This window comes from Gobio gobio, assembly GCF_949357685.1.
Source record: "Gobio gobio genome assembly, chromosome: 12".
Taxonomy (NCBI): domain Eukaryota; kingdom Metazoa; phylum Chordata; class Actinopteri; order Cypriniformes; family Gobionidae; genus Gobio; species Gobio gobio.
In genome coordinates, this window is record NC_137105.1 from 31231925 (window position 1) to 31258707 (window position 26783).

Consider the following 26783-nt stretch of genomic DNA (forward strand, 5'->3'; position numbering starts at 1 on the left):
ATATACTTATACTAAACAGAATCTTTTTTTCTATTGACTGTAAAAAAAATTTTTGTGATTTTAATGGTAAAAACTGTAAAAATGCTACAGTGAAAAACTGTTAATTGGTTAACAGAAAGTCCGTACTATATATCTTAAATAACTGTAATAAATGTAACTGTACATTTAATGTAATTTTACAGTTTTTGGAAATGAATAAGAACTATATATATATATATATATATATATATATATATAGTCTTCTGTCTGTGGAAATACCAAAGGACGTCACTAAAATTAAATATAAACAAAAAAAAAATGACTCTGCACACAGACACGCAATGCAGGAATGCCGTCTCCTTCCACACATATCCATAAAACCAATGTGTGGGAATAGCTGTGACCTCCTCCTCCACACACACATTTATAACACACAAGGATGGTTTTGCCTCACTCACACACACACACACACACACACACACACACACACACACACACACACACACACACACACACACACACACACACACACACACACACACACACACACACACACACACACACACACACACACACACACACACACACACACACACACACACACACACACACACACACACACACACACACACACACACACACACACACACACACACACACACACACACACACACACACACACACACACACAATCCAATGTAGGTTAGATGTTTCAGACTGAAATATGCAGTACCACTCCTCCATATGCCATCACTGGGGTGTGTGTGTGTAAGGAGTCTTTTTCACGCTTTTTCCTGCCGGCTATCTGTGACCAAGGAAACAGCTCCGTAAACTCGGGCCACTGACTGAATCTTACAAACCAGACGTTGAGCAAATAAGACTGAAACACATAGTGTAGTCAAAAAGGGTCAACCAGCAGGATTTAATATGCATCTATTCATAAAAAAGACAGGGAACTCTCTCTCTCTCTCTCTCTCTCTCTCTCTCTCTCTCTCTCTCTCTCTCTCTCTCTCTCTCTCTCTCTCTCTCTCTCTCTCTCTCTCTCTCTCTCTCGATATATATATATATATATATATATATATATATATATATATATATATATATATATATATATAGAGAGAGAGAGAGAGAGAGAGAGAGAAAGAGAGAGAGAGAGTGAAAGAGAGAGAGAGAGTTCCCTGTCTCTCTCTCTCTCTCTCTCTCTCTCTCTCTCTCTCTCTCTATATATATATATATATATATATATATATATATATATAGAGAGAGAGAGAGAGAGAGAGAGAGAGAGAAAAGAGAGAGAGAGAGAGCGAGAGATCCACACATCCTCCTACAAACATGACCCGTCCTGTTCAACGCCTAAGTACAGAATCCTGTAATCTAGCAAGTTTCCATGGTTACACATGAATATTATGCCAGTGTTTCATTTTCCCACACAACTGGGAAAAGAACCATCAGTGACTGTGGTTTCTTCAAACCTGCTGAACAGACAACCTCTCACCTCCCCTTTTGCTTCAAATAAACGATAAGTGAATTTCACTTTGAAAAAAAAAAAAAAAAAAATCCAGGTCACATTTAATCTCAAAATCAAAATACGAAAAAATACAGAAATTTTACTTTCTATGAAGAATTGATGAAGCTTATTTTTTTGAACCATTCAATTTTTTTTTTTACATTGTGACATTATTTCCATAAGATTTCTCCCCCTAATTCTCACCACTGTAATGTATTATATAACATATTTTACTTTTTGCTATTTATTTTTAAATCGTGGTTCCAAAAATAGTAAAACATTGCCATGATTCCTTTTTTAACATTGTAAATAAAGAAAGATAAAAGATAAAGATATAAATAAATTCAAGAAATACTATCAGTGTAAAGTATAAATACTTTTTAATTTATGATTTAAATGGGTCATATGATGGGTAAATGTTTTACCCTGAATGTACCTATTTTCAAAGATCATTATTTTGTGTATTAGGTGTAATAGAATATGTTAACATGCTTTAATATTCAAAAATATATTATTTTTCACATACTGTACATTATTGTTGCTCCTATATGCCCAGTCTTTCTAAAACACGTTGATTTCTACAAAGCTTCTCTTTCCGGAAAGCGTAGTGTGCTGTGATTGGCCAGATGACCCAGTGTGTTGTGATTGGCCGAACCTTAAGCATATGTCGGAAATGTAACACCCCTTGCCATAATTGCGAACTTAAGCTCCAAAGACAGTTAATAATGTCATCAGCTTTACCATATCAGTTTGAGTCTTAGTCGGATTCTTTGCAGACTCGCCCAGGCCCAGGTTCTGTCATCTGTAAAATGCGCTGCACATACAAACATTTGGTTTGTACTGTTCTGGAACAGTGTTGTAAATAAATCTTAACCACTTTTTCAGATTCCTAAGTGTGTCCACTTACAGAAGGCCAAATAAAATGCTGCATTTGCTTTAGTATAGAAACTCACAGCGTTTCACAACATGGCGGCGACAACACTACTGCGATAACTGAAGCCACGCCTTCTTTCTTGTGTATGCATTTGGGCGGCATTATGCAAATATTTCCACCTAGTGATGTAGGTTTGTGAGGGAGAATTCAATCGAGGATTTTAGCTAGGTCTGGATCTGCCTTCTCTTTTATATAGAATAAATATTTTTGTGGGAGACTTTGTAACTTTAAAAAGGGCTTTCGCACCGGGTAGTTTTAGGAACTTAGTTATAGGAACTAACAACAGGATGGTTCCCTGAGAACTAAAAGTTCCCCTAGGGTAATTTTCCTGGTTGCATTTGCACCGCCAGTCAGAACTCTGAAGCAACGCTTGTTGTTGTGACTTTTATTTTTTGTCAGCACAGCGGACCTTTATTTTGACGGCGCTGAGAACGCCAGAGCCTGAGCACACAGCGGTCACATTCTCGATCTTCATCAGTTTACGATCTGTTTAACAGTCCTGTCTAATAATACGTTATTAGATAAAATGGCGGGTGCTTGTGTTTGGTGTTCGCATCCGTTTGGACAATCAGCGTACACTTACGTCACTGGTAGTTCCTATTGTGCTGGGTTAGACCCTACTCTAAAGTAGGAGCTAAATTAGTTCCCCCAAAAGGAGTTCCTAGAGCTAAAATCCTCGTTTCTGCGGTGCGATTTGTCATGAAAATAATATCACAAAGAAAAAAAAAACTCACAATGATCCTAAAAATAGGTTTGATTTTCTTTAAACAACTTTTTTTTACTTTTAATTTTGGGGTGAAATATTATATGTTCCTGAAAGGTTTATACATTTTGGCCTGTTCCTTACACAGCTATTATCTGGAATATAGAGCATGAGTCTTACTGACTTCTTTTATAGATCTTGACAAACCTGGTTATTATGAGCTGTGTAATATTTCTATAAAAAATATATTTTTGTGTGCCATGACAAAAAATATGAGTTGGAATGACATGAGGAAGAGTAAATGGCAGCATTTGAATTGCTAATTCTAATTAATCTGTAAATATTTCAGATCTACTTTCATCACTTACTTCTTTAAATATATTGGAGTTGCGAGTATAAACAAACCTCAGGGCTTCCTTTACTGTCTTCGGCATATAACACACATTGCAGATTCCCTCTGACTGCAGTCCGGCATCACAGAAGGAACAAAAAGCTCACGAGGAAAAAGCAGAGAATCAGGAAAAATGGCTAAAGAATTGACATGTGCGTGCAACCTTCATTTGAATGTTTAGAGCAAGATTTGCTCCACATTTCTTGGCACGATTACAAAGTTCTGCCAAATATTCATTTGAAAAATGATGTTGCCAATGACATTCTTTCTTTTCATTTCAAACATCAAACCACAGAGATAAATGGAGGAGAGAGGCAGAGAGAGGGAGGCTGTCATCAGTAGGGAGATTTGTGTGAGCCAGGTCAGATGGGTGATTGGTTCTGCTGACCTCCAGATGTACAGCATTAATCACACAGCGATCCACCAAGACAGAGACTGAGACAAAGGCTCCGCTCCAGAACCTAATGAGCTGCTTACGCTGCAAAAATCGTTTTCTCAAACAGTCATTTTGACTGATTCTTAAAACACGATACATTTACTTGAATTGTAAGATATTAAGATATTGTTTTCAGATAATATCTTGCTTTAATTAATTCCCTATTTAAGTCCTAATATCTTACTTTATTTTTCTTCCCAGGTAAATCTATCTATTTTTTAGATGTTTAAGCTTCATTCAGACTGTCAGTCCAAATCAGATTTTTGTGCATATCCGATTGTAATCTGATCAGATTTAGCAAGTGAGAACGGTAAAAAAATCTAATGAAATGCGATTTTTACAAATCCGTTTTAAGCTACATTCATATATTGTTTGTATAGCTTGTTTCCGCCACACAGAATAAAAAATAAAAAAGAATTTTCTCAGAATTGCGGGTTTATATTTCGCAATTCTGACTTTATAACTCACAATTGTGGGTTTTTATTTCGCAATTCTGACTTTATAACACAATTTTGAGTTTAGATCACAATTCTGACTATGACTCACAATTGTGAGTTTATATCTTGCATTTCTGACATTATAACTTACAATTGTAGAGTTTAGATCACACAATTCTGAGAAAAAGAGTCAAAACTGCGAGATGTAAACACAATTGCAAGAAAAAAAGTCAGAGTTGTAAGATGAAAAGTCGCAATTACCTAAAATCCTATTCAAATTGCATTTTCAATTTCAATTTGACCGCTCTGATCGGATTTCACATGGTTTATGTGACTATCTCCGTAAAAGGTAAACATCTGACATTGTTATAGGAAAAGTCTCTGCATAAACAAGGTTGTGTTGTTGCAAAGTGCCGGTCGAGCAGAAAACTGAAATTTTACGAAGACATGTTTTGAAACCTGCGAAGACGACAGCGCGGAAGAAAGTCACGCATACGTTTCTGCACAGCTACACATTGTCATGTTGTAAATAAGACAAAATCTCTATTGCAAACCCCTCCATATTGCTGTTGTTGTTGTTTTTGGCATATGCCTCCCAACACTACGTCATTGCCATAGAAATAAATGCGAAAACGAAAGAGCGACATGGATTCACAATTGTGATACACAATGTGAACAGTCATTACTTTTAGGCTTGTTTCCACCAAGTGGTACGGTACAGTACAGTACGCAATTATTTCCGTTTCGATTGTCAGAAGTTGTAAATGGTACCAAAATATCGAACCCCGTACCACTTTTTTGAGACCTATAGTTAAGATACCTAGCACAGTAGTCCGGTACCTACAAGGGTGAAGCTAGACTCACTGCAGAAAGTTGATTGGTTGACAGATAATCGTCACTTGCGCATGCTAGAAGGGGAATGACAACACAAGAAGCCACATTTTTTAATATACAGTTGAAACACAATACTGTTGCAACACAATGTTTTTTTTTGTCTTGGGACAAACAAGCAAGCAAGATCAAGATCTGCTATATGTCCTCCATTGTTGTTTATTGTGTGTCGCTTTTCTTCGAGCATACACCAATTGGCACAAGTAACTGTTGGCGGTGGACACGCAAGCCGGATCAGGGTTTACTGTCCCGAATCATACTGTACTGTACTGTACCGCTCAGTGGAAACGAGCCATTGGATTAGTTTCCAATCAGATACACAAATAATTGGATTTGGACTGACAGTGTGAACATAGCCTTTTAGATATTCTGCTTTATGATGCCTTCTAATAGCTTCTAACAGTATCACATATATCTTCCACAGGTAAGGCAATCCCATAATGCATTGTGATAAGCTTGTTAAAAAAAATCCATGCAAGATGACAGATGAAGTGAGAGAAATGTTGATTATAAATATATTTCAATCAATAAAGAAATTTCTCTTCATTATGCCTATGTGAAGCACTTTGAATTACACTCATTTGCAATTATTTTATGTTTTGGCATATTGGTGGCAAATTTGTACAATCTGATTTGTGCATTTTTGAACAATCCCACTGAGGGTTCAAGCTTCAAGCTTAAGGAAGAAGGAGGCGGGAACCAGCGAACATTCAACATAAAGTTTAACAACAAAATAAACAAATAACAAAATAAATCAGACCCTCATGGACTACTGCCGCAAATAAACATAATAAACACAACGTACATGTCCCAGGCCTGGTCCTCTCTCACCTTTCACTGACTCGAGACTCGAGCTCCGCTTCACGCCACACTCCCATTTACCATTTTTTGGCAAATTTTTCTGAATGAAATCCAGTCACTTTAACAAGAACCAAAATGACCGGGAATTTCACTATGCAGATTTTGCAACAGTTTCAGTTGGTCACATGACTTGGTTTGAAAGTCACTTCTGTGTGAACTGTACTTCATACATCACTACACTACTGATAACAACTTTTTTTAACAGCAAAATTTCACTAATGTCACCACACCTTTAGGTTTAAAAGTGGACCTTCATGCTTATTTATTTTTTTTCCTACAAATCATAAATTTTCATATAAATCAAATCATAGGGATTCATATGATAACGACAACTCATAAAATGTTAAAATGTTCTCATTATCAGGTTGTCCAAAGCAGTCATTTTAGTAGGGTTCCACTGTCCTGTATAATATGGAATCCATAATTGACATAATTTGTCCAATATCTTAGCATCTAACATCCAAACAAATGAAGACTGCTCAGTATTTATTGCATTTGAATCAGTTAGCATTATAGCTAACTATGCTATACCAGTATAGCATATATCAGTCTCATAAATGAAAAAATAAAGATGGATGTGAAAGAATTAAACCTTTTGTGTGTGTTGTATGAGAACCCTGACGGATTTGACAGCAGGAGAAGGATCAAGGAGGATCAAGGGAGCGCAGCTAGCATTAGCTGACTTATATTTGTTGACTTTTTACAAGTCAGTTTCTAATTAATTTAATTGGTGCACAATCACATTTGTGTCCCTATATTTCTTGCTAAGCTAATTACAATAGCTAAACCACGAAGTTGAATTGTTACTGTTAATTGGATATTTATGTATGGTCAATATCTCATAATTTGCTTTGGCGCGACCGAGGCATGCCGAAGTTGTATGCCAGTGAGCCAAAGTCAAAATTATTGCATCTCTAGTGCATTCAGCGCTTAGTTCATTCAATTAGTGATTTGTCCTTTTTATAGCTATACACACATATCTGCAGGCGTACTCTACTGTAACTTCACATTTCTTTTTTTGTGTGCAGTGTGGCCAATAGTTTTACTAAAATCTAAATTAATAAATGGAGAACATTCCTCGGCTAAAGTAAGTGACCCTATTTATGTGACTTGGAATGTGACTTATGTGACTTGTAAACTTGTTTGGATGCTGCCTTAAAAAAGGTCTCTGCCTATCAAGTGGTACTTCACTACATTTTGGAACAGAGTCAGAAAGGGAGATCGTTTTTAGTTCTTTAGTGAATACTCCCCGAGGCCTCATAATCAAGGTCACTACGACATCAGCACAGATTTGTATTGTCTCCTATCACACACACACACACACACACACACACACACACACACACACACACACACACACACACACACACACACACACACACACACACACACACACACACACACACACACACACACACACACACACACACACACACACACACACACACACACGTCTGGTTCTATCTTTTTGGGGACTCTCCATAGACGTAATGTTCTTTATACTGTTCAAACTGTATATTCTATCCCTGTACACTAACCCTACCCCTAAACCTACCCATCTCACAAAACTTTCAGCATTTTTACATTTTCAAAAGAACTCATTCTGTATGATTTATAAGACATTTTTCTCATGGGATAGAAAAACACACACACAAACACACACACACACACACACACACACGCACACGCACACGCACATACACATACACATTAAACAAACAGACAGCCTCAGCAAACATGCTGATAAGCCAAGTGCCCGTCAGAAAAATCAACCAACAGCAGTTACACACACACACACACACACACACACACACACACACACACACACACACACACACACACACACACACACACACACACACACACACACACATACACATACACACACTCACACTGCTCACTTGCACTGTCTATAAATTCAATTCAATTCACGTCTCATCAGCTCTTCATCACATTTGCTCTTCTGAAGTAGATAATGGGATAATAGCACTCCGTCTTTTAGCAGGATTTAAAGCTTGAATGAAGAAGCTCCACTTTTCCATGTGATTTCCTATTAGCGCAGCCTTTTTCTCAGAGATCTCCACATTATCACAGACTCACTGTTTCAGTATATCAATGCAGTGATTCTCTGATTCTAAATTTACATGTATTCTTTTAGCAGACACCTTTTATCCCAAAGTGTATTGTCCAGCTTTTCATTGAGATTGAAATGATACAGTGGCCCCTAAAAGTTATTTGGATTATAAGATTAAAAGTTATTTTGTATATATTATATATACACCACCTCTTAAAGGTTTGGGGTCGGTAAGGCTGCATTTTTTGTTCAAACAGATAATAATGTAATGTTGTGAAATATTATCACAAATTTAACTGTTTTCTATTCTGATATATTTTAAAATGTAATTTATTCCTGTTATCAAAGCTGAATTTTCAGCATCATTAATCCAGTCTTCAGTGTCACATGATCCTTCAGAAATCTTTGTAATGCTGATTGAAAACCGAGCTGAATATTTTTGTGAATTCTTTGATGAATATAAAGTTCAAAATAACAGCATTTACTTGAAATAGAAATCTTTTGTACGATTTTTAAATAAATGTTTTACTGTAAATTTTCAGCACATACTTCCTGAATAAAAGTATTAATTTCTTTAAAAGAAATTGTAGAACTGATATTCATTTGACCTCATCTGTGTAAGCGACTCTGACCACCTGACCTTTGCGCTGACTTTGGTCAATAAACTACAACTACGAGTGTGACATTTTGCACTTTAAAGTGTGTTAACACTATTTTAACAAAGCAAGGGAAGAAAATCAAGCCCGTTTCTTTGTTTGATTCTTTGGCTGAAATTAGTTTGAGTAGTGTAAAGGAGAGCCAGATTGTACAGAGTCTATCGACACAAAAGCAGGGGTGGGACGGTGACCCCTATGCATCATTGACCCCAGCAGTGTCCTGGTGTCTTCTTCTCGAAAACACAGGCTCACATACTGGGAGAAGTGGGCCATGAGAGGGGTATATGTCAGGGTCTTGTTAGCAGGCTGGACAGCTTGCCCGGGCAGATGGCACATTAATAGAGCGAGGAGATACGTCTGTGTGTGTGCTTGTGTTTGTTTATGTGTGTGTGTTTCTTTCGTTGATTTAAGACCCCGCTGATCGAAGATGGCCAGGGAAGGCCCAGAGGAAGGAGCAGGTGGGAAGGAAATGTGTGTGTGTGTATCTGTGTGGACTGGTGCCAGGGTCTTTTCCACAGACTTGAGTGATCATTAGTCAAGGCAGAGTCCCATGCTCGGAAGATTTTTTACCCTCTATTGTGTGCATTACAAAAGATTTAAAATCAATTTTCACGTGCAAGCACCACGCCACAACCATGAATGTTGGAGAATTATTTATTGAAGAAGTTAGGGATGAATAGGGAAAGGATGGAGAGGAAGGGAGAAAGGGATGGTAGTCAGGCTGATCTGAGCATCTGGTGTTGGCGGCCAGGAGACTCAGAGTGGGGGCATCAGCTCAGTTAAATGTAGGCAGACTGATTAGGACCCCCCCGATACAACCTGGAAGGGACATATCGGGTAGGGAGGGTGGATAAAGATGGTTCAATGGATGAGAGAGGGAGAGGAAAGGAGGCTTCGAGAGAACGAGACAAACAGTACTGTAACGGGCGGCCTGATATAAGAAGATTTTGAGAAGTCAGGTGATTGGTTTAAGCATTTTCATGTTTCTACAGTAGCCCTAAACGGAGAAAATGCTCTACAGAGTACTAGCTGCTCTCTGCTGTCTCAGACGATGACAACTTTGTCCTGTGTAGGCCACCGTAGCTTCTCTATGTGCTTCTTTCAGATAAGGTAATGACCAAGCGGCAACCTCCCGCAGTTTCTCTTGAAGCCAATACGGAAATGCCTCAAACTGCAATTCATCGACTGGCCGCTAGGGACAGGCTCCAGAAGGGAGCAGAATCTCATTGAGCCCCATGTTAAAATGCCCAACTTTAGAGCAGAATAAAACATGTTTACAGCCTGGTACAAATTGTGCTTTTGGTCTATACGGCTCATTGTACCCTTCATGACAACTGTGAGGGGGGTGAATTTTTGTATAACTCATTCGTTTACATTATATAAAGCCTTAAAGTTCTGCATAATTAAGGGCGTGGCCACTTCGAGTGACAGGTGGATAGCCATTTATCTGCTGTCTGTTAGTCATCGCGTCACTTAAGCCCCGCCCACGTCCCGCCTTTTTGCCCATTTTCTGTTATCCGGGAGTGGCGCGCGATGACGTGCTGCCAAGATGGCAACGGCCAGCTCGTCCATACTTTGCGCTTCAGAACGGCTCATCAGAATCCTATGGGTGACGTCACGGACACTACGTCCATATTTTTTTACAGTCTATGGTAATGACTCAGCAGTGAGTAGCCTCTCTTCAAAAAGGGAGGGGTGAGCGATGGGCTATTGCAATTCCCAACCTCACCGCTAGATGCTGCTAAAATTTACACAGTGCACCTTTAAATGTCTTTTTAGAGGCAACATAAATACAATCTAATAATTGACCCTTATTTTATATTAAAGTGCCCCTATTACGCTTTTTTGGATATTACCTTTCATGTGTCACATAGCTATTTGTGCAAAGTATATAGCAAAGTTTTGAAGATTAAATTACACAAAGTTAGGGATGCTCATTTCGGTTATTTTTCCCGACCGTTAACCGCCGCTCATTATCCGAATATTAACCGTTAACTGATAAGATTATAAGATTGAATTGGCATTAAATAAAAATACAATTGACGACTGTCTGTGACCCGTTAAAAATACCCTTTTATTCACGGGTTTATATACCTTGCAATTGCAAACAGCAGCATACAGATCAGAATAACAACAGAACCGGAATAGTTTTTTTTCTGTAAGATTACGTTTTTTTTCTGACATATAAAAATAGCAGGCCTACCTCAATTCACACCTTTTATGGTTTTTATTTTTTAAAAAGTAACATGTCTAAGTGATGTGGGTTAGTCGGCAGAAAACACCCTCTTAAGCCTTTCGTCTGGCTCCGCAGTGCGAGCCTCCGCTGACTGCGCGCGGCCCCGGCGGCGAGAAAAACATAGGCTACGTTACAATGTTTACTTTAGTTAACTTTCCAAAAACCACACTACGAAAAGCCTTAAACAAGGCTTCAGATGGCACTGATGCCCCGGGAATACAGAGATAACTCCTCGTTAGAGCGGCCAGCCTTGGGAAGCACCTTTCTTTTGCTTTCCACCAGTCAGGAGCTTGTCCTACTGCTGTATTTTAATACTGCATAGATATTTTGCAAATTTCTGTCGCATTTTTTAATTTCTGTCGAAATAGTCCCAAACAGTAGGCCTACTTCTTTCCATTGCTTCATTTTGCGAAATATGTCAGCACGTGTGGTTTAGGGCTGCAACGACGCGTCGACGTCATCAATGACGTCAACTACGAAAATATATCGACATGCATGAAATGCGTTGACGCGTCGGCGTCACATTATTTACGTTCTAGAATAGAACAGATCTAGAATAATGGCGGCTTCTGCTCCCGGGCATAGTGAAAATGATAATTTATCATATAAAGCCAGGCCGCGACATTCAAAAGTGTGGGAGTACTTTAAACAGAAGCCGAATAAAACTGTGCTTTGTTCGCTCTGTAACGCCGATTTCACACTGCACGAAGTGGTAGAGCAGAAGTTGTGCGCGTGGAGAGCAGGAGCCGCGCGCACCCGTTGGGTTTTCACACTGCCAGTGTTCATCTCGCGCAGCTTAACCGTGGCGAGTGGATTGCAAATACAGACGAATATTGTCCATTTGGTCACATTTTCCGGTGTTCTTTTCCGACCCCAGTACGTCTCGTGCTTTTTTTTATTATGGGCAGCATATATCTGCTTCAAATGCGACCGGGTTCCCCTCTGTCCCAAACACATATGCATAATAACATGCTGTATATAGGTAGTTTACATGATTAAAGTAACATTAAAGTTCAGATATGCCTCTAGTTTTAATCATTTAAATTTGTCTTTGAAGTTTGGGCAAAAACTTCTGGCTGCTTTAGTTGTTGTTTATGCACATGTATCTCTTCAAAATAGATGACTAGTTATACATTAACACTATGCTGAAAGCTCCTGTATGTGAACCTTTTGCAGATATGTGCAAAAGTGCATTTTCGTTTACTATTGACAAATCAATAAGTAAATCATACTCAACTATTATAGTAAACAACTTTTCCTAATTAGGCCTACTCTGTATACATTTTATGATGAATAGTATCATTAGTTATACATAATGTTTAAAATGCTTCTTGTGTTCATATATTTCATTATAAAATGGCTTAAGTACACTACCCTTCCTGAAATACAATTAATATTGTCATCATTCATTCATTTCATGTTAAAATAATATACAAATTCACTACCCTCTTTGAAATACAATAATCAGTAAAAAAAGAATCATCAGATTAATCTGGGGAAAAAAATTGTTAGATTAGTCGACAAATCGGAAAAAATAATCGTTAGATTAGTCGACAAATCGAAAAAATAATCGTTAGTTGCAGCTCTAGTGTGGTTGCACGTGTTGAAGCGCCCCGTGATGAACAAATACAGCATATTTTTCTTTAACCATGCAGCAAACAAAAACAAACAAAAAAAAAAACCTTACAAATTTTTTTTAAACCATTTATCTAATAGTATTAATCGGTCAAAATTCTTAATTCCGGTTAATGGTTAAACAGTCAATATGAGCATCCCTACACCAAGTCTTATTTTCTTCACCATCCTATGTATGTGTGTAACCAATTTCATTGGCTGCCCACGGTCATCTACTTTGACCCTTAAAGGTGCTGTATGTAATTTTTTTTTTTTACTGTACTAAAGCACAAAAAATACCATAATATTTTTGCAGAGATTTAGGAAACATGCTAAGTTCACATGCTTGTTTCTCCGAAAAACAATGCTATACAGCCAATGCTATACTGTTTTTGTTTTGGTCTGTGTGATCTGCCAAATTACCCAATAGTAATCGACACCCTGGGTTGCCAAAAACACAGTGTATTGCTGTCATGAAAGCCAACAAACAAACAAGGTCAGAGATGACAGATTCTATCTTACTTGAAAAGCCTCAGCATCCATCTAAAAAAGCTCTATGTCCAGAGGCTTATAAAAACGCAGATGAATCAACTCATCAACTTACAGTCCCATCCACACGGAGACGCGTTTTACTGTATACGTAAAAATTTTGTACCGTATCAGCTTTTTGTCCACACCGATCTGGCGTTTTGGGAGCATGAAATCGATATTTTTTTTAACCGGGTCCCAGAGTGGATAAATCTGAAACCGACACCCTTGCGTTTTCGTGTGTACAGCCAATCCGTATATTTTGTGAAACGGTGATGTCATCTCAACACGTCCCGCACGAGTAAAGACTAGAAGGGATACAACTATGGGCACTGGGCATGCACACATCAATATTGCGTCATTTAATTACTGTATTTGCATTATTGTAAGGGCAGGTTTAGGGTTGGGGTAGGTGTAGGCGTTATTAAAACACAATCTGGTAAGTAGCAAATTTATTTATTGTAATTTTGTTGTGAGATTTTGTCTCACTTCTTACCATTGCTGTACTCCTTCTAGCCCTATGCTTCTAGCCACAACTCTTCTTCTCCGTTTTTAGTGTATTTCTGTGGCAGAATTACAGCGCCACATACTGGTCTGGCATGTATACTACATCGTTAAGTGCTTGTGTGAGTACGCAGATATTTCTTGAAACGAGGGGAAAAAAAAGATTGGATAGGGAAAGCTCTGGCTTTGTGTAGACGGGGCCTGAGACCCCTGCCTTAAATACTGTAATTGTAGCTGAGGCCTGGAAGAGTTTGGTTCATGGTGTCGACATTTCGAGAAGATGCTGTTTTCAGCGCTGCAAATCCACTTTGTATGCCCTTCCGCAGGAATTGATACGGAAAAACCAACGCCATTGTTTGCATCACTGAGTATCAAGCGCTGATGAATCCTCCGGAGCTGAAATTCAGGCATTTCGTTTCCGACATGCTCTGTAAGCAACCACAGCAGACTACTAGGCCATCTGACCAATCAGAGCAGGCTCTCGGAAAGGTGGGGTTTAGAGAGACTGAATCCTTTATTGAACCGCTTAAGACACTGTGAGAAAAGAGGTGATGCTTCAATGTATATGATGAGAAAATTTAATTGTTTTGTTAACCTTGGATGCATGTAAACCTTTTGTACAAGACCTCCAAAACAAAACGGGGAACCTTTAAAATAGCATAATAGGCTGGGGCACATTAAATATATAATGATACAAAACAAACCAAAATGTTGTAACATAGCTCCTTCATGCATTAGGGTTAGGGGAGAGAATGTTTCTTAATAAAACCTTAGTCTGTTATGCCTTGCAGTAGTCATTGTGCTTAGTATTGCTTATTATTTACATACTTTGCAAGAATCTGCTTATTAAGATATATAATTATGGTGTGCTCTAATACTGAAATCATGATTCTATCTCCATACCAAAATCTCAGTTCGCTAAATAGTGCTTATAAATGGCTGCTGAGATAGTATTCTCAATTGAAACTAGTGGAGACTTGAATGGTTTTCCATTTGTCACAACTTAACAAGCTGATAACCTTGTTAATAGAACTTTATTTAATAGAACACCTTTATTTAACCTTTCACTGTCTTTTCCTGTTTTCCTGATCTAGTGATGAGTACTATTTCAGTGTTCCTCTAAATCGGTATTTCTTCTAAATCTGGATTAATGAGCTGTGCATCTCGTTTTAGGTTCTCACTCCAACTGCTGTCAAATGTCGGGCGGACTTGAGCTCAAGCTGAGGGTTTTATAAGAGCTCAGATGAGAATTAGATAGTTGGCACACACAATAGAGTAGGCTAAAGTTTTAATGATAAAGAACCCATAATGCAAAGCTTTTGTTTGCTTTGAGATGATCAAATCCAAATTATCTTTATTCTGCTGCCTATGGATTATGGAGGTCTGGTAAACCTCTGGGCAGAGCTTCTCGTGACTGAGTATTAAGTTGGCATGTTTCAATAATCTAAAGCCGATTTTGCACAGACCCGATACCACCCATCATTCAAAAATCATTCAAATACAAAATCATTCAAACCCTGACAGTTGAGTTTTATTTAGGGAAATAATGATGGCAGGGCCGGCCCTGACCAATTTGCTGCCCTAGGCAAGATTTTACTTGGTGCCCCTTGTGTCAAGGTTTAGCACTACACGTTATCAGTCTTTGGAAACACTTGTACTGTTTTATTTTTGTAATGCATTGATGTTTTATTTTTATATTTATTGTTGTTGTTTTATATGATGTCCAGTCCATTCTACCCCGTCATTATGTTCATGATATTATTATTATTTTTTTTATTTTTTTTAAGGCTGATGATAGTCAAACTATACAAAAATTGCACCTATGCATTACAGCCTAAACACAAAGAGCAAGAGTGCATCTAGCATTCATGCACAAACTATTTATTGAGAACTAGCAAAAGTATTTGTTTTCCAGTAGATGGCAGCAATATTCCACTAAACTATAAGCATTCATGTTTTCACCAGGAATTAAACAGAAATGTAGATATTTAATGTGAATTTTACATAAAATGTTGCTATTTTAAATAAACCTGTATATAAATATCATTACTAATTTGGGCAAATACATTTTAAAATTTAAATTTAAAAATTGATATACACCCCCTTAAAACTGCACAACTGCAGAGTTAAAACATTAGGCTATTAAAAAAGTGGTATTACATGCGTTTAATATTTTTATATTACTTATTTTTTACAAAATCACACTGGCTGTGGCCTCTGGAGAACCCAGAACAGCTGCTTGCATAAAGTTTAAGGTAAAAATAACTGGAATTAATTAGCAAACATTAGTATTTTACTACTATGCAATTAAATAAACTGTTCATTAATTTGCCTACATCACTTTACTTCTGTCTTTACACTGCAAAAAATGCTCTTCTTATTTAAACAAGAATATTTTTCATGTTTCCAGTCCAAATATCTAAAAATTCTTAAATCAAGGTGCATTTACTAGATAAGTAAAATAAGACATTTTTCTTGTTTACTTGAAAATAAAATCAAAATGAAGTGAGTTTTTGCTTAAAACAAGCTAAATTATCTGCCAATGGGGTGAGAAAAATACTCTTATTTCTGTTTGGGACAGAAACAAGATTTCAATAAAGAACAAGATTATTTTTCTCACTCCATTGGCAGATCATTTTGCTTGTTTTAAGCAAAAACTCACTTCATTTTGATTTTATTTTCAAGTAAACAAGACAAATATCTTCTGTCATTTTACTTATCTAGTAAATGCACCTTGATTTAAGAATTTTTAGATAAACAAAACACAAATACTAAGTAAGAAGAGCAGTGTATCCCTTGGTTGATCCCTTATCTTCCCTGCATCAGAGGGCTTCTGTCTTTTTTGACACTACAATTCGACCATCCGTCATAAATAATCAGGCAACTTACACCGTGTCAATACCTGGCGCGAACGGCCAAGCACCCTAAAAAATGAAAGCAATCCTATCTGCGTTGGATGCGGCGATAGGCGACGCAACACAACAAATTCCCCTAACGATAAACTGATCGCGCGTTGTAGCCTATTTCTGACGCACTTCAAGTAGATCTGCGGGGGGAGATTGATGAGGCGGACCGGGAAGAGGCGGGGGACTTAGTTACGTTTTTTTGCGCTTTACTTGGTAATATTTCAAATTAATATTAATAAAATAGTATCAGTAATACATTTGGGCGCCCCTATGGATGAGTGGCGCCCCTAGCATTTGCCTATTCCGCCTATGCCACAGGCCGGCCCTGAATGATGGGACATATGAAAAAGAGTTCAGTTAAATTTGATTGAGTAATTGATGGTGATGTGTGTGATGTTATATTGCACTAGTGAATGTGTTAGGACTAGTTTAATTGGTAGTTGTGTTGAGTATTGTAAGGTTGGTGTTAGGTGTTTGGAATGTTATGTGGGGCTTGGGGTCTTTTGAGAAGTGTTTGAGGATATTGGGAATGTGGGGTGTGTTTAAAGGGGTGATGAACTGAGAAATCAACTTTCCCTTGAGCTTTTGATATATAAGAGGTCATGGTAATATAAGAATATCCTGTAAGTTTCAGAGCTGAAAACTTTCTTGTTAGTCAAAGAAAAGCTTTTATGGACACCAGGCCCAGAAAACGATCTTGTGCTTCATCCTTACGTCATCGCACGACGAAACACCGCCTTGGCAGGATTGGATGATTGTCTTGTGAGGCTCCTGTGCATACATTTTGGAGGTGCCACAGACATGTTGGATGGTGTTTTGAAGATGCTAGGAATGTTGGGTGGTGTTTGAGGGTGGTGAAAATGTTGGGCAGTGTTTTGAAGACATTGGGAATGTTGAGTGGTGTTTGAAGATGCTGGGAGGGATGAGTGGTGTTCGAAGCTACTGGGAATGTTTGGGTGGTGTTTGAAGCTGCTGGGAATGTTGGGTGGTGTTTGAGGGTGGTGAGAATGTTGGGCAGTGTTTTGAAGACATTGGGAATGTTGAGTGGTGTTTGAAGATGCGGGAGTGATGAGTGGTGTTCAAAGCTACTGGGAATGTTGGGTGGTGTTTGAGGGTGGTGAGAATGTTGGGCAGTGTTTTGAAGACATTGGGAATGTTGAGTGATGTTTGAAAATGCAGGAGTGATGAGTGGTGTTCAAAGCTACTGGGAATGTTGGGTGGTGTTTGAGGGTGGTGAGAATGTTGGGCAGTGTTTTGAAGACATTGGGAATGTTGAGTGGTGTTTGAAGATGCTGGGAGTGATGAGTGGTGTTCGAAGCTACTGGGAATGTTTGGGGGTGTTCGAGCATGCTGAAAATGTTGGGCAGTGTTTTGAAGAAGCTTGGAGTGTTGAGTGGTGTTTGAAGATGCTGGGAGTGATGAGTGGTGTTCGAAGCTGCTGGGAATGTTTGGTGGTGTTTGTGGATGCTGAAAATGTTGGGTTTGAAGAGACTGGAAATGTTGAGTAGTGTTTGAAGACAACATAAGTGTTGAGTGGTGTTTGAAGATGCTGGGAATATTTGGTGGTGTTTGAGGATTCTGAGAATGTTGGGTTTTGAAGAGGCTGGAAATGTTGAGTGGTGTTTGAAGATGCTGAGAATGTTGTGCAGTGTTTTGATGACATTGGGTGTGTTGAGTGGTGTTTGAAACAGCTGTGAATGTTTGGTTGTGTTTTATGATAATGGAAATGTTGGGTGGTGTTTGAGGATGCTTCAGCTCCATTCAGGTGGTCTTCGGCTCTTCTGTGGTCACCACTATGGTCCCCTCATAGGCCTGGCCCTCCAGCACTTCACCTGTTCCTTCTCAGCTCCAAGTCTTCAGCCTGTTTTTGAGTGTCTGGAACCCACTCTTTAAATGGGGGAGGGGCTCTGTCATATGTTCTGTTTTATGTTTGGACTTTTATGTTGAAATTTTTGTCTTCTTTGTTCCTTGTGATATTTTTGTGGTTCTTTGTAGTTTTATTTAGATTTTTTTCTCGTTATTGTCTCCCTATGTGTTAATTTAGCTTTTTTTTTGCAAATGCCTTTTTTTTTATTTTTATGACCAGATCAGGGTCCTATGAGATCCCTGGGCAGTCTTTATTTTATTAGAATAAATGAATGCATGTCAAACATACTTCTTGCCCACATAATGTTTTAGCTATGGAATGTACAAAAAGGGACTAACTCCCTATGCTAACCAGCCAAACCTTGACCTCCTAAGTTTGAAGATGTTGGGAATCTGGGGTATGTTTCAGAATGATGGCAATGTTGGCAGACATTTGAGGATGCCATGTACAGTATTGTTGGGTTGATCAGAACTCTAAATAATGGTCTGTTGTATTTTAGGATGCGTGGAATGTTAGTTTTTAATGATGCTCTTTAATGTTGGACACAGTGTTGGAGAATGCTGGGAATGTTCAGTGGGATGTACAACCCCAAATCAGAAAAAGTTGGGACAGTATGGAAAACGCAAATAAAAAAAAAAGAGGTGATTTCTAAATTTGCTTTGACTTGTATTTCATTGCAGACAATATGAACACAAAATATTTCATGTTTTGTCTGGTCAACTTCATGTCATTTGTAAATATGCATCCTTTCCTGTCGTTCAGACCTGCAACATATTTCAAAAAAAGTTGGGACAGTAAAGCTTTTACCACTTTGTAATGTTGCCATTCCTTTTCACAACACTTAAAAGACGTTTAGGGACTGAAGACACCAAGTGATGAAGTGTTTCAGGTGTAATTTTGTCCCATTCTTCCTGCAAACAAGTCTTAAGGTGGGCAACAGTACGGGGTCTTCGCTGTCGCATTTTGCGCTTCAAAATGCGCCACACATTCTCTATTGGAGACAGGTCGGGACTGCAGGCAGGCCAGTCAAGTACCCGTACCCTCTTCCTCTGCAGCCAGGACTTTGTAATGTGTGCAGAATGTGGTTTTGCATTGTCTTGTTGAAATATGCATGGACGGCCCTGGAAAAGATGTCTTCTTGAAGGCAGCATATTATGCTCTAAAATCTCTATGTACTTTTCAGCATTAATGGTGCCTTCACAGAAGTGCAAGTTACCTTTGCCAAGGGCACTGACACAACCCCATACCATGACAGACCCTGGCTTTTGGACTTGTTGCTGGTAACAGTCTGGATGATCCTTTTCTTCTTTGGTCCGGAGCACACAGCGTCCATTCCTCCCAAAAAATACCTGAAATACTGATTCATCTGACCACAGTACACGTTTCCACTGTGTGATGGTCCATCCCAGATGCCTCCGAGCCCAGAGAAGTCGACGGCGCTTCTGGACACTGTTAACATAGGGCTTCCTTTTAGCACAGTACAGTTTTAACTGGCATTTGTGGATGTAACTACGTATTGTGGTACTTGACAAAGGTTTGCCAAAGTAGTCCTGAGCCCATGTGGTGATATCGCTTATAGATGAATGACGATTCTTGATGCAGTGCCGCCTGAGGGATCGGAGATCACGGTTGTTCAACTTAGGCTTGCGCCCTTGTCCTTTACGCACTGAAATTCCTCCAGATTCCTTGAATCTTTTAATTATGTTATGCACTGTTGAATGTGAAATATCCAAATCTCTTCCTATCTTTCTTTGAGGAACATTGTTTTTAAACATTTCAATAATTTTCTCACGTATTTGTTGGCAAACTGGGGATCCTCTGCCCATCTTTGCTCCTAAAGGATTAGACCTTTCTTGGATGCTGCTTTTGTACCAAATCATAATTACAATCACCTGTTGACATCACCTGTTTCAAATCACATCATTATTTAACCATTTTACCTCATTACTAGCCCTAAATTGCTCCTGTCCCAACTTTTTTTTAAATGTGTTGCAGATCTGAATGACAGGAAAGGATGCAGATTTACAAATGACATGAAGTTGACCAGACAAAACATGAAATATTTTGTGTTCATATTGTCTGCAATGAAATACAAGTCAAAATAAATTTAGAAATCACTTTTTTTTTTTTTTTTGCGTTTTCCATACTGTCCCAATTTTTTCTGATTTGGGGTTGTAGTTGGTGATTGTGATAGCTATATGAACTTGTGCAGGCATGTGAGGATGGTGTCTAGTGGTCATGCATGTGTGATTAAATTTGTGTAATGTGATTTTAATATGCAAAATAGATGTAAGGTGGACTACATTTTTTCAACTGTTATGTAGCATGAATAGATTAATTACATTTAAGTTACATAACATATTCAGCTCTATCAACACATGAATTTAGATTTAAAAAAAGTAAGCATTTTAAGCAAATTAATTCAGTGACCTGTGTTTTTGTGTGCAGTGTCATCTGTCCCAGGCGTTGAATGGAGTGTCTGACAAAGCCAAGGAGGCCAAGGAGTTCCTGGTGCAACTGAAAAATTTGCTTCAGCAGATACAGGTATATAACTCTTCAATTAAAAAAGTTAATTTTAAACCCAATGGTTGGGTTTGTCCATATTTGACCCAAACATGGGTTGAAACAACCCAGCATTTTTCAGAGTGTAGGTTGGAAGTTTTGAATATCTTCCTTCCAATTTCATATCATGAGTATCACTTTGTTTTGAACACTTATGAATAATAAGTTGCCTTCACATCAGAGCAAAAATAATAACATAATCAAAACAGCCATGCTAGTAGCACTCAAATATAAACTTGTCCTCTTTGATTTGCGAGTGTCTCATTAAAGATGCAAATGAATACCTCGTTAAAAATGAAGTGGGGTAATTATGATGTTCAGCATGTATCCAACAAACATGCCATATGTCAGATGTTAACATGAATTTTGTTAGTATGTTTTTGCACTGAACATCAAAGGTTTTCAACCAAAGTTCCATAGGGGTCTGTGAAAGGAACACTGTAGACAGATCAAATGTAAAGAATTAAAAATATAAAAATAGTTTATATGTGACAAGTTTGAAACATTATCTATTAAGCACAAAAGAACGCAATGTAATGTTGATGTAACCCCATCATCTCACAAGGGATGAGGAGAACTCAGAAAAAGGGCCACAACCACAGTGTGTTTTGTTGCAAAATATTACAAAGTTTATTATACAAGATTCACCAAAAGCACATGGGGTAATCAGAGATGGCAAAGAGAATAAACAAAACAAACAAACAAAATTGTAACCATTACAGACAACAGGGTTCCCAATCCTATCCAATGAGAATTTCTCTGAAACTAGGTGCACACTCACAAGTACAATAAACACACTTTCACTCCAACCCCCACAAGTGTAAAGTAAATCAAAGCACTACCAACTGTTCCCAAAACCTCACAGAGCAAATCACATACCAGAAAATGGGAACCCCACCGTCAGTTGTAGGTCCACAACAAACAAAACAAAAACAAAATAAAACAAAACAAAAAAGAACAAACCAAGACCATTAAATCAATCCCTTTGCCACTTCCATACACAAGGCCCAATTCAACATTAAAGTCATCTCTTCAGACACCCATTAAGCCACTAATGCTTTCAATAAAGTAAACGGCAATCATGCATCATCTGTAAAGAAAACAAAGAAATACACATTGATATTTGCCCTATAAAATATTTACAAGGATTAAATAAAACCTTAAAACCACTAAAACAAAAACACAATTTACAAATATAAAATAAAAATAAAACTTAAAACCAAATCTCCCTATTAAATAATTCAATTAATCAGTACCTGTATTCTTAAATATATCTGCTTGGTTCTCTGAGGCACCAATCAACACCATTCCCATAAGAACACTAAAACAGAAAACAAATACAAACATATTAAAACTAGACAAACTCACTATGGTCTCATAAATCACAACAACCCTTACCTTCCCACTTCAGTTCTATAATCAACTTGGTTTTCTCATCTGCTATTACACAGCATTGAAAGACACCAAACAGCTTTTCCTGTTTGCCACATGGTACCACAAAGAGGAAGTCTAACCAGTTTGGTTTCCCTTTATAGTGTCCTTAAGTGTCCCACTACATTGAAATAAAATGTTATTTGAGAAATCTTACTGGGCGTCCCCGGAGCAGGTGTTGGAAAAACCATGTCTAGTCTAGAGAAATAAAACAGATTAAGATTAACATTCATTTGTATTGAATGCTGATCAATGCAATTGCTGCATACAATCCATACATGCATATGAATGTCATGAGTTTTGAATTGTATTCTGCCTGGTGACCACCGGATTATAAGCGCTGAGCTATTTTTACTTAAGTGGAGAGTTTAATGCCTTTATATTCTGACCAGCGAGAGAGCGAGAGGGAGAGAGAGAGAGAGAGAGAGAGAGAGCGAGAGAGAGAGAGAGAGAGAGAGAGAGCGAGAGAGAGAGAGAGAGAGAGAGAGAGAGAGAGAGAGAGAGAGGTTTAAACACACCTTTATTTTAAAACCAATTATAAACAAACATATTCATTCACCACAATATGATGATAAAATGATCATCCACCACAAAAAACGAAACCAAAAAAATAAATAAATAAATAAATAAATAAACAAAACCTAAAAATTCAACACCAATTCATTTTCATAGACAGTACATAAAACATGATTTATCCCCCACATTTCCATAAAAAGGGGTAGACGCCCAACCAACTTGTAATATGCGTATTCCACTCTTAGACGAGAACCCACTAGGCCCAAAAACATAAAAATTGGATTTACTGCACCTTGCCCTAATATCTTGTTTTTCCTGGTTTTCCAGATTGCTAATTTTGCATTACCAAATAAGAAATTAAGCAAAACCAAAACATTCTTTTGCTCAACAGTATACTTTGGACCAAAGATAAACAACTGAAAAGAAAACTTTTCTCCCAAAGATGTAACCCACTCTGTTAACAAGGAAAAAAGATCCATCAACCTTGTACACTGCATAAACAAATGACAAACAGATTCAATCTCTGCACAAAAAGGACAACCCACACTAACATTAGGATCAAGATGCACCACATGTCTGTTTGTAGCTATAGATCCGTGTACAATCCTCCACTGGAGGTCACCCGTCCGCTTGTCAATCGGACGTTTGTACAGGATACGCCAACTACCTTTAGGGGAAGAATCAGTCCCAAAAATATCTGTCCATTTCGTTGAGAGGACCCCAGTCAAAGAGCGTAAATTAGACACCTTAACACAGGTGACATACAGGGCTTTCTTTCCCACTGTCTCAAATTCATCCATTTGTGGGGTTTTAAAAGACAGTAGACATTTCTTCTCTTCCTGCCAGTCCCCCACAGCAGCTTTTACAGTCAGACAGGGAAAACCATACTCGAATCCACTTCTCCATCCATCTATTATAGCTGGGTTATCCAAGAAAGAACGATAGATAAAGTCCAGTTCTCCAACCACCTCTGTGGTGAGTTTTTGTAATATTCGTGTTGACTTAATCCCAGCTTGCCTGCCCAATGATTCCAAACTGGTGTGTAGTATATGACCCAGCTTTGTGCACCCAGCAGACAGTAAACGTGTACGCAAAAAAGCTGAGGATAAGAGTCTCGAAGGCAGAAAAGGGTTAAGAAACAAAGGTTCCTCCAACAGCCACATCCCAGCAGGTACTGCAGGTGATCTTGAAAAAGCAAAAACCTTCCAGGCTTCCAGGACAGATTTGTAGAAAGCAGTAAGATCTGTAAGCTCAGTCTCTTCTAGCTTCATCAGAAACAAATGCTTATCAAGTCCCATTCCACCAGCTCTTCTCAAAAGTACCACTGCAGTGTCAAACCAAACACTCTCGTTGTTATATAACAGTCTCTGGGCAGCTTGTAAACGGAAAGTCATTAATCTGGACCTGATATCCACCAAACTGTGGCCTCCTTCTTGTATCGGGAGAAACAGTACAGAAGAACGCACCCAATGTTGTCCGGACCAGAAAAAGGTCACCAACTTTCTTTGTACTTCTTGCACCAGTCCAGCAGGTGGTTGTAGCACATTAAATCTGTGCCACAAGGTGGAAGCAACCAGATTATTTACAATCAAGACTCTCCCCCTATAGGATAGTTTGGGTAGCAACCAAGTCCAGCGAGACAATCGGGTGCAAACTTTCTCCATTACACCCTCCCAATTTAACTTCTGAAACTCATTTGAACCAAAATGAACTCCCAAGATTTTTAACCCTTCTTTGCCCCACTTAAGCTTCCCTGGCAGTAATGGTACACAACATAAAGTATCTTGACCTGCCCAAAAAGCGTCACTTTTATCCCAATTAACTTTTGCTGATGAAGCCTTCTCATATAACTGGAGGGCTTCGGACAGAGCATTAATATCCTTCCCATTGCCAACCAACACAGTCACATCATCGGCATAAGCAGTAAGAGATACATTTACATTTAAAGTCATATTTGGTATTGAAAACCCACATATAGTCTTTCTTAAAATGGAAAGTAAGGGTTCGATGGCAATACTATACAGCAACCCAGACAATGGACAACCTTGCCGTATTCCCCTTTGGACAGAAATTGGTTTACTCAAATCTCCCCCAACTTTTACCATACATGAAGTACCGGCATAAAGAAGTTTTATCCAATTTAAAAAACCTTCTCCAAAATCAAAAACTTTAAGTAAATTAAATAAGTAACTGTGATCTACCCGATCAAAAGCTTTTTCCTGATCAAGGGCAATTAATCCAACTCCTAAATTAAAAACTTTACAAATGTCTAGTATGTCTCGTACTAAAAACAAATTATCCATTATTGACCTATTTGGTATGCAATATGTCTGATCTTTATGCACTATTGTATGTACATATTTCTTTAACCTGTTAGCAAGACATTTTGACAAGATCTTATATTCTGTGGTCAATAAAGAAACAGGCCTCCAGTTCTTTAACAAAGACAAATCACCTTTTTTAGGAAGCAAAGAAAGAACAGCACGACGACATGTAACAGGCAAAAATCCATCTTTGTAACATTCACAAAATACCTCATAGAGATCAAGACCAATAAGGTTCCAAAAGTGTTTATAAAACTCTGATGTCAACCCATCAACACCAGGGGAACGCCCCGAGCTGAGCTGTGTTGCAGCAGATGTAAGCTCCTCGAAAGATAAAAAAGAGTCCAAAGCAGTCTTTGAATCAGAGTCCAGTGTAGGAAGACCTTGAAATAACTGTTCAGCACAGTCCAAGTCACAATGTTCTGCAGTATATAAACGGGAATAAAAATCTACTGCATGACGACGCATTTCTGAAATGTTTGTGGTAACCCTTCCATCAGGCAGACGGAGGCAAGCCATTTGTTTGTGCTGTGCTACTGAACGTTCCAAGTTAAAAAAATATGCACTTGGGGCATCCATCTCATTTACTGAGACAAAACGAGACCTCACCAAGGCTCCTTTCACCCTTTCATTTAAAAAGGACCCCAATTCAATCTTTTTTTGTTGTAAACAATGAGACAAACCAGGATCATGTCTCTCCAACAAATCTTTTTCAATTGAATCAATAGATCTTTCAAGAATTTGAATAGCTTTTTTTGTCATATTTGTGGAATTGACAGTATATTGTTGACAAAACATTTGTATTTGTGTTTTCCCAATTTCCCACCATTGTCTTAAATTTTCAAAAGTATGTTTAGTTTTTTTCCAACATTCCCAGAAAACCACAAAATGTTTACAGAAATTGACATCTTGTAATAACTTTCCATTAAAATGCCAGTGTGAAGATTTCCTTGAACACTGTGACAAAACTAATGACATAAAGACCATATGATGATCTGAAAACCCCACTGGTAAAATTGAGCACTCAATGACACGATTACTAAGACATTTAGATATATAAATTCTGTCCAACCGAGCAGCACTCACTCTATTTTCAGATACCTTTACCCAAGTGTATTGTCTAGCAGTATTGTTTTTTATCCTCCACATATCTAAAAGTGCCGTTTCTTTTACTAAATTGGACAAGTAACTAGAGGATTGCATATGAGGTTCCTCAGAAGTTCGATCAATGGTAAAATTTTCTGTGCAATTCCAATCTCCCCCGATTATCACATTGTCATTATTGTGACACTGTTTCAATATTCCACTTAAAATCCTAAAAAAGGTCATCCTCTCATGCCCTACATTTGGTACATAGACATTTATAAAACAAAAAAGAAAACCTTCAATTTCAGCCTTCACTAAAACAAGACGACCTTTTATA

The 26783-nt window shown here is 38.1% G+C and overlaps 1 protein-coding gene across 1 annotated transcript in view; it reads left to right on the forward strand.

Annotated features, from left to right (window-relative positions):
* trim67 (tripartite motif containing 67) overlaps positions 1–26783 on the forward strand; it is a gene marked incomplete at both ends in the record, with an annotated part of 54098 nt that overhangs the window by 4200 nt on the left and 23115 nt on the right. The window contains one exon of the mRNA XM_079831573.1: positions 20976–21071. Coding sequence (XP_079687699.1) covers positions 20976–21071 — 96 coding nt within the window. The remainder of the gene's footprint in view (positions 1–20975; positions 21072–26783) is intronic.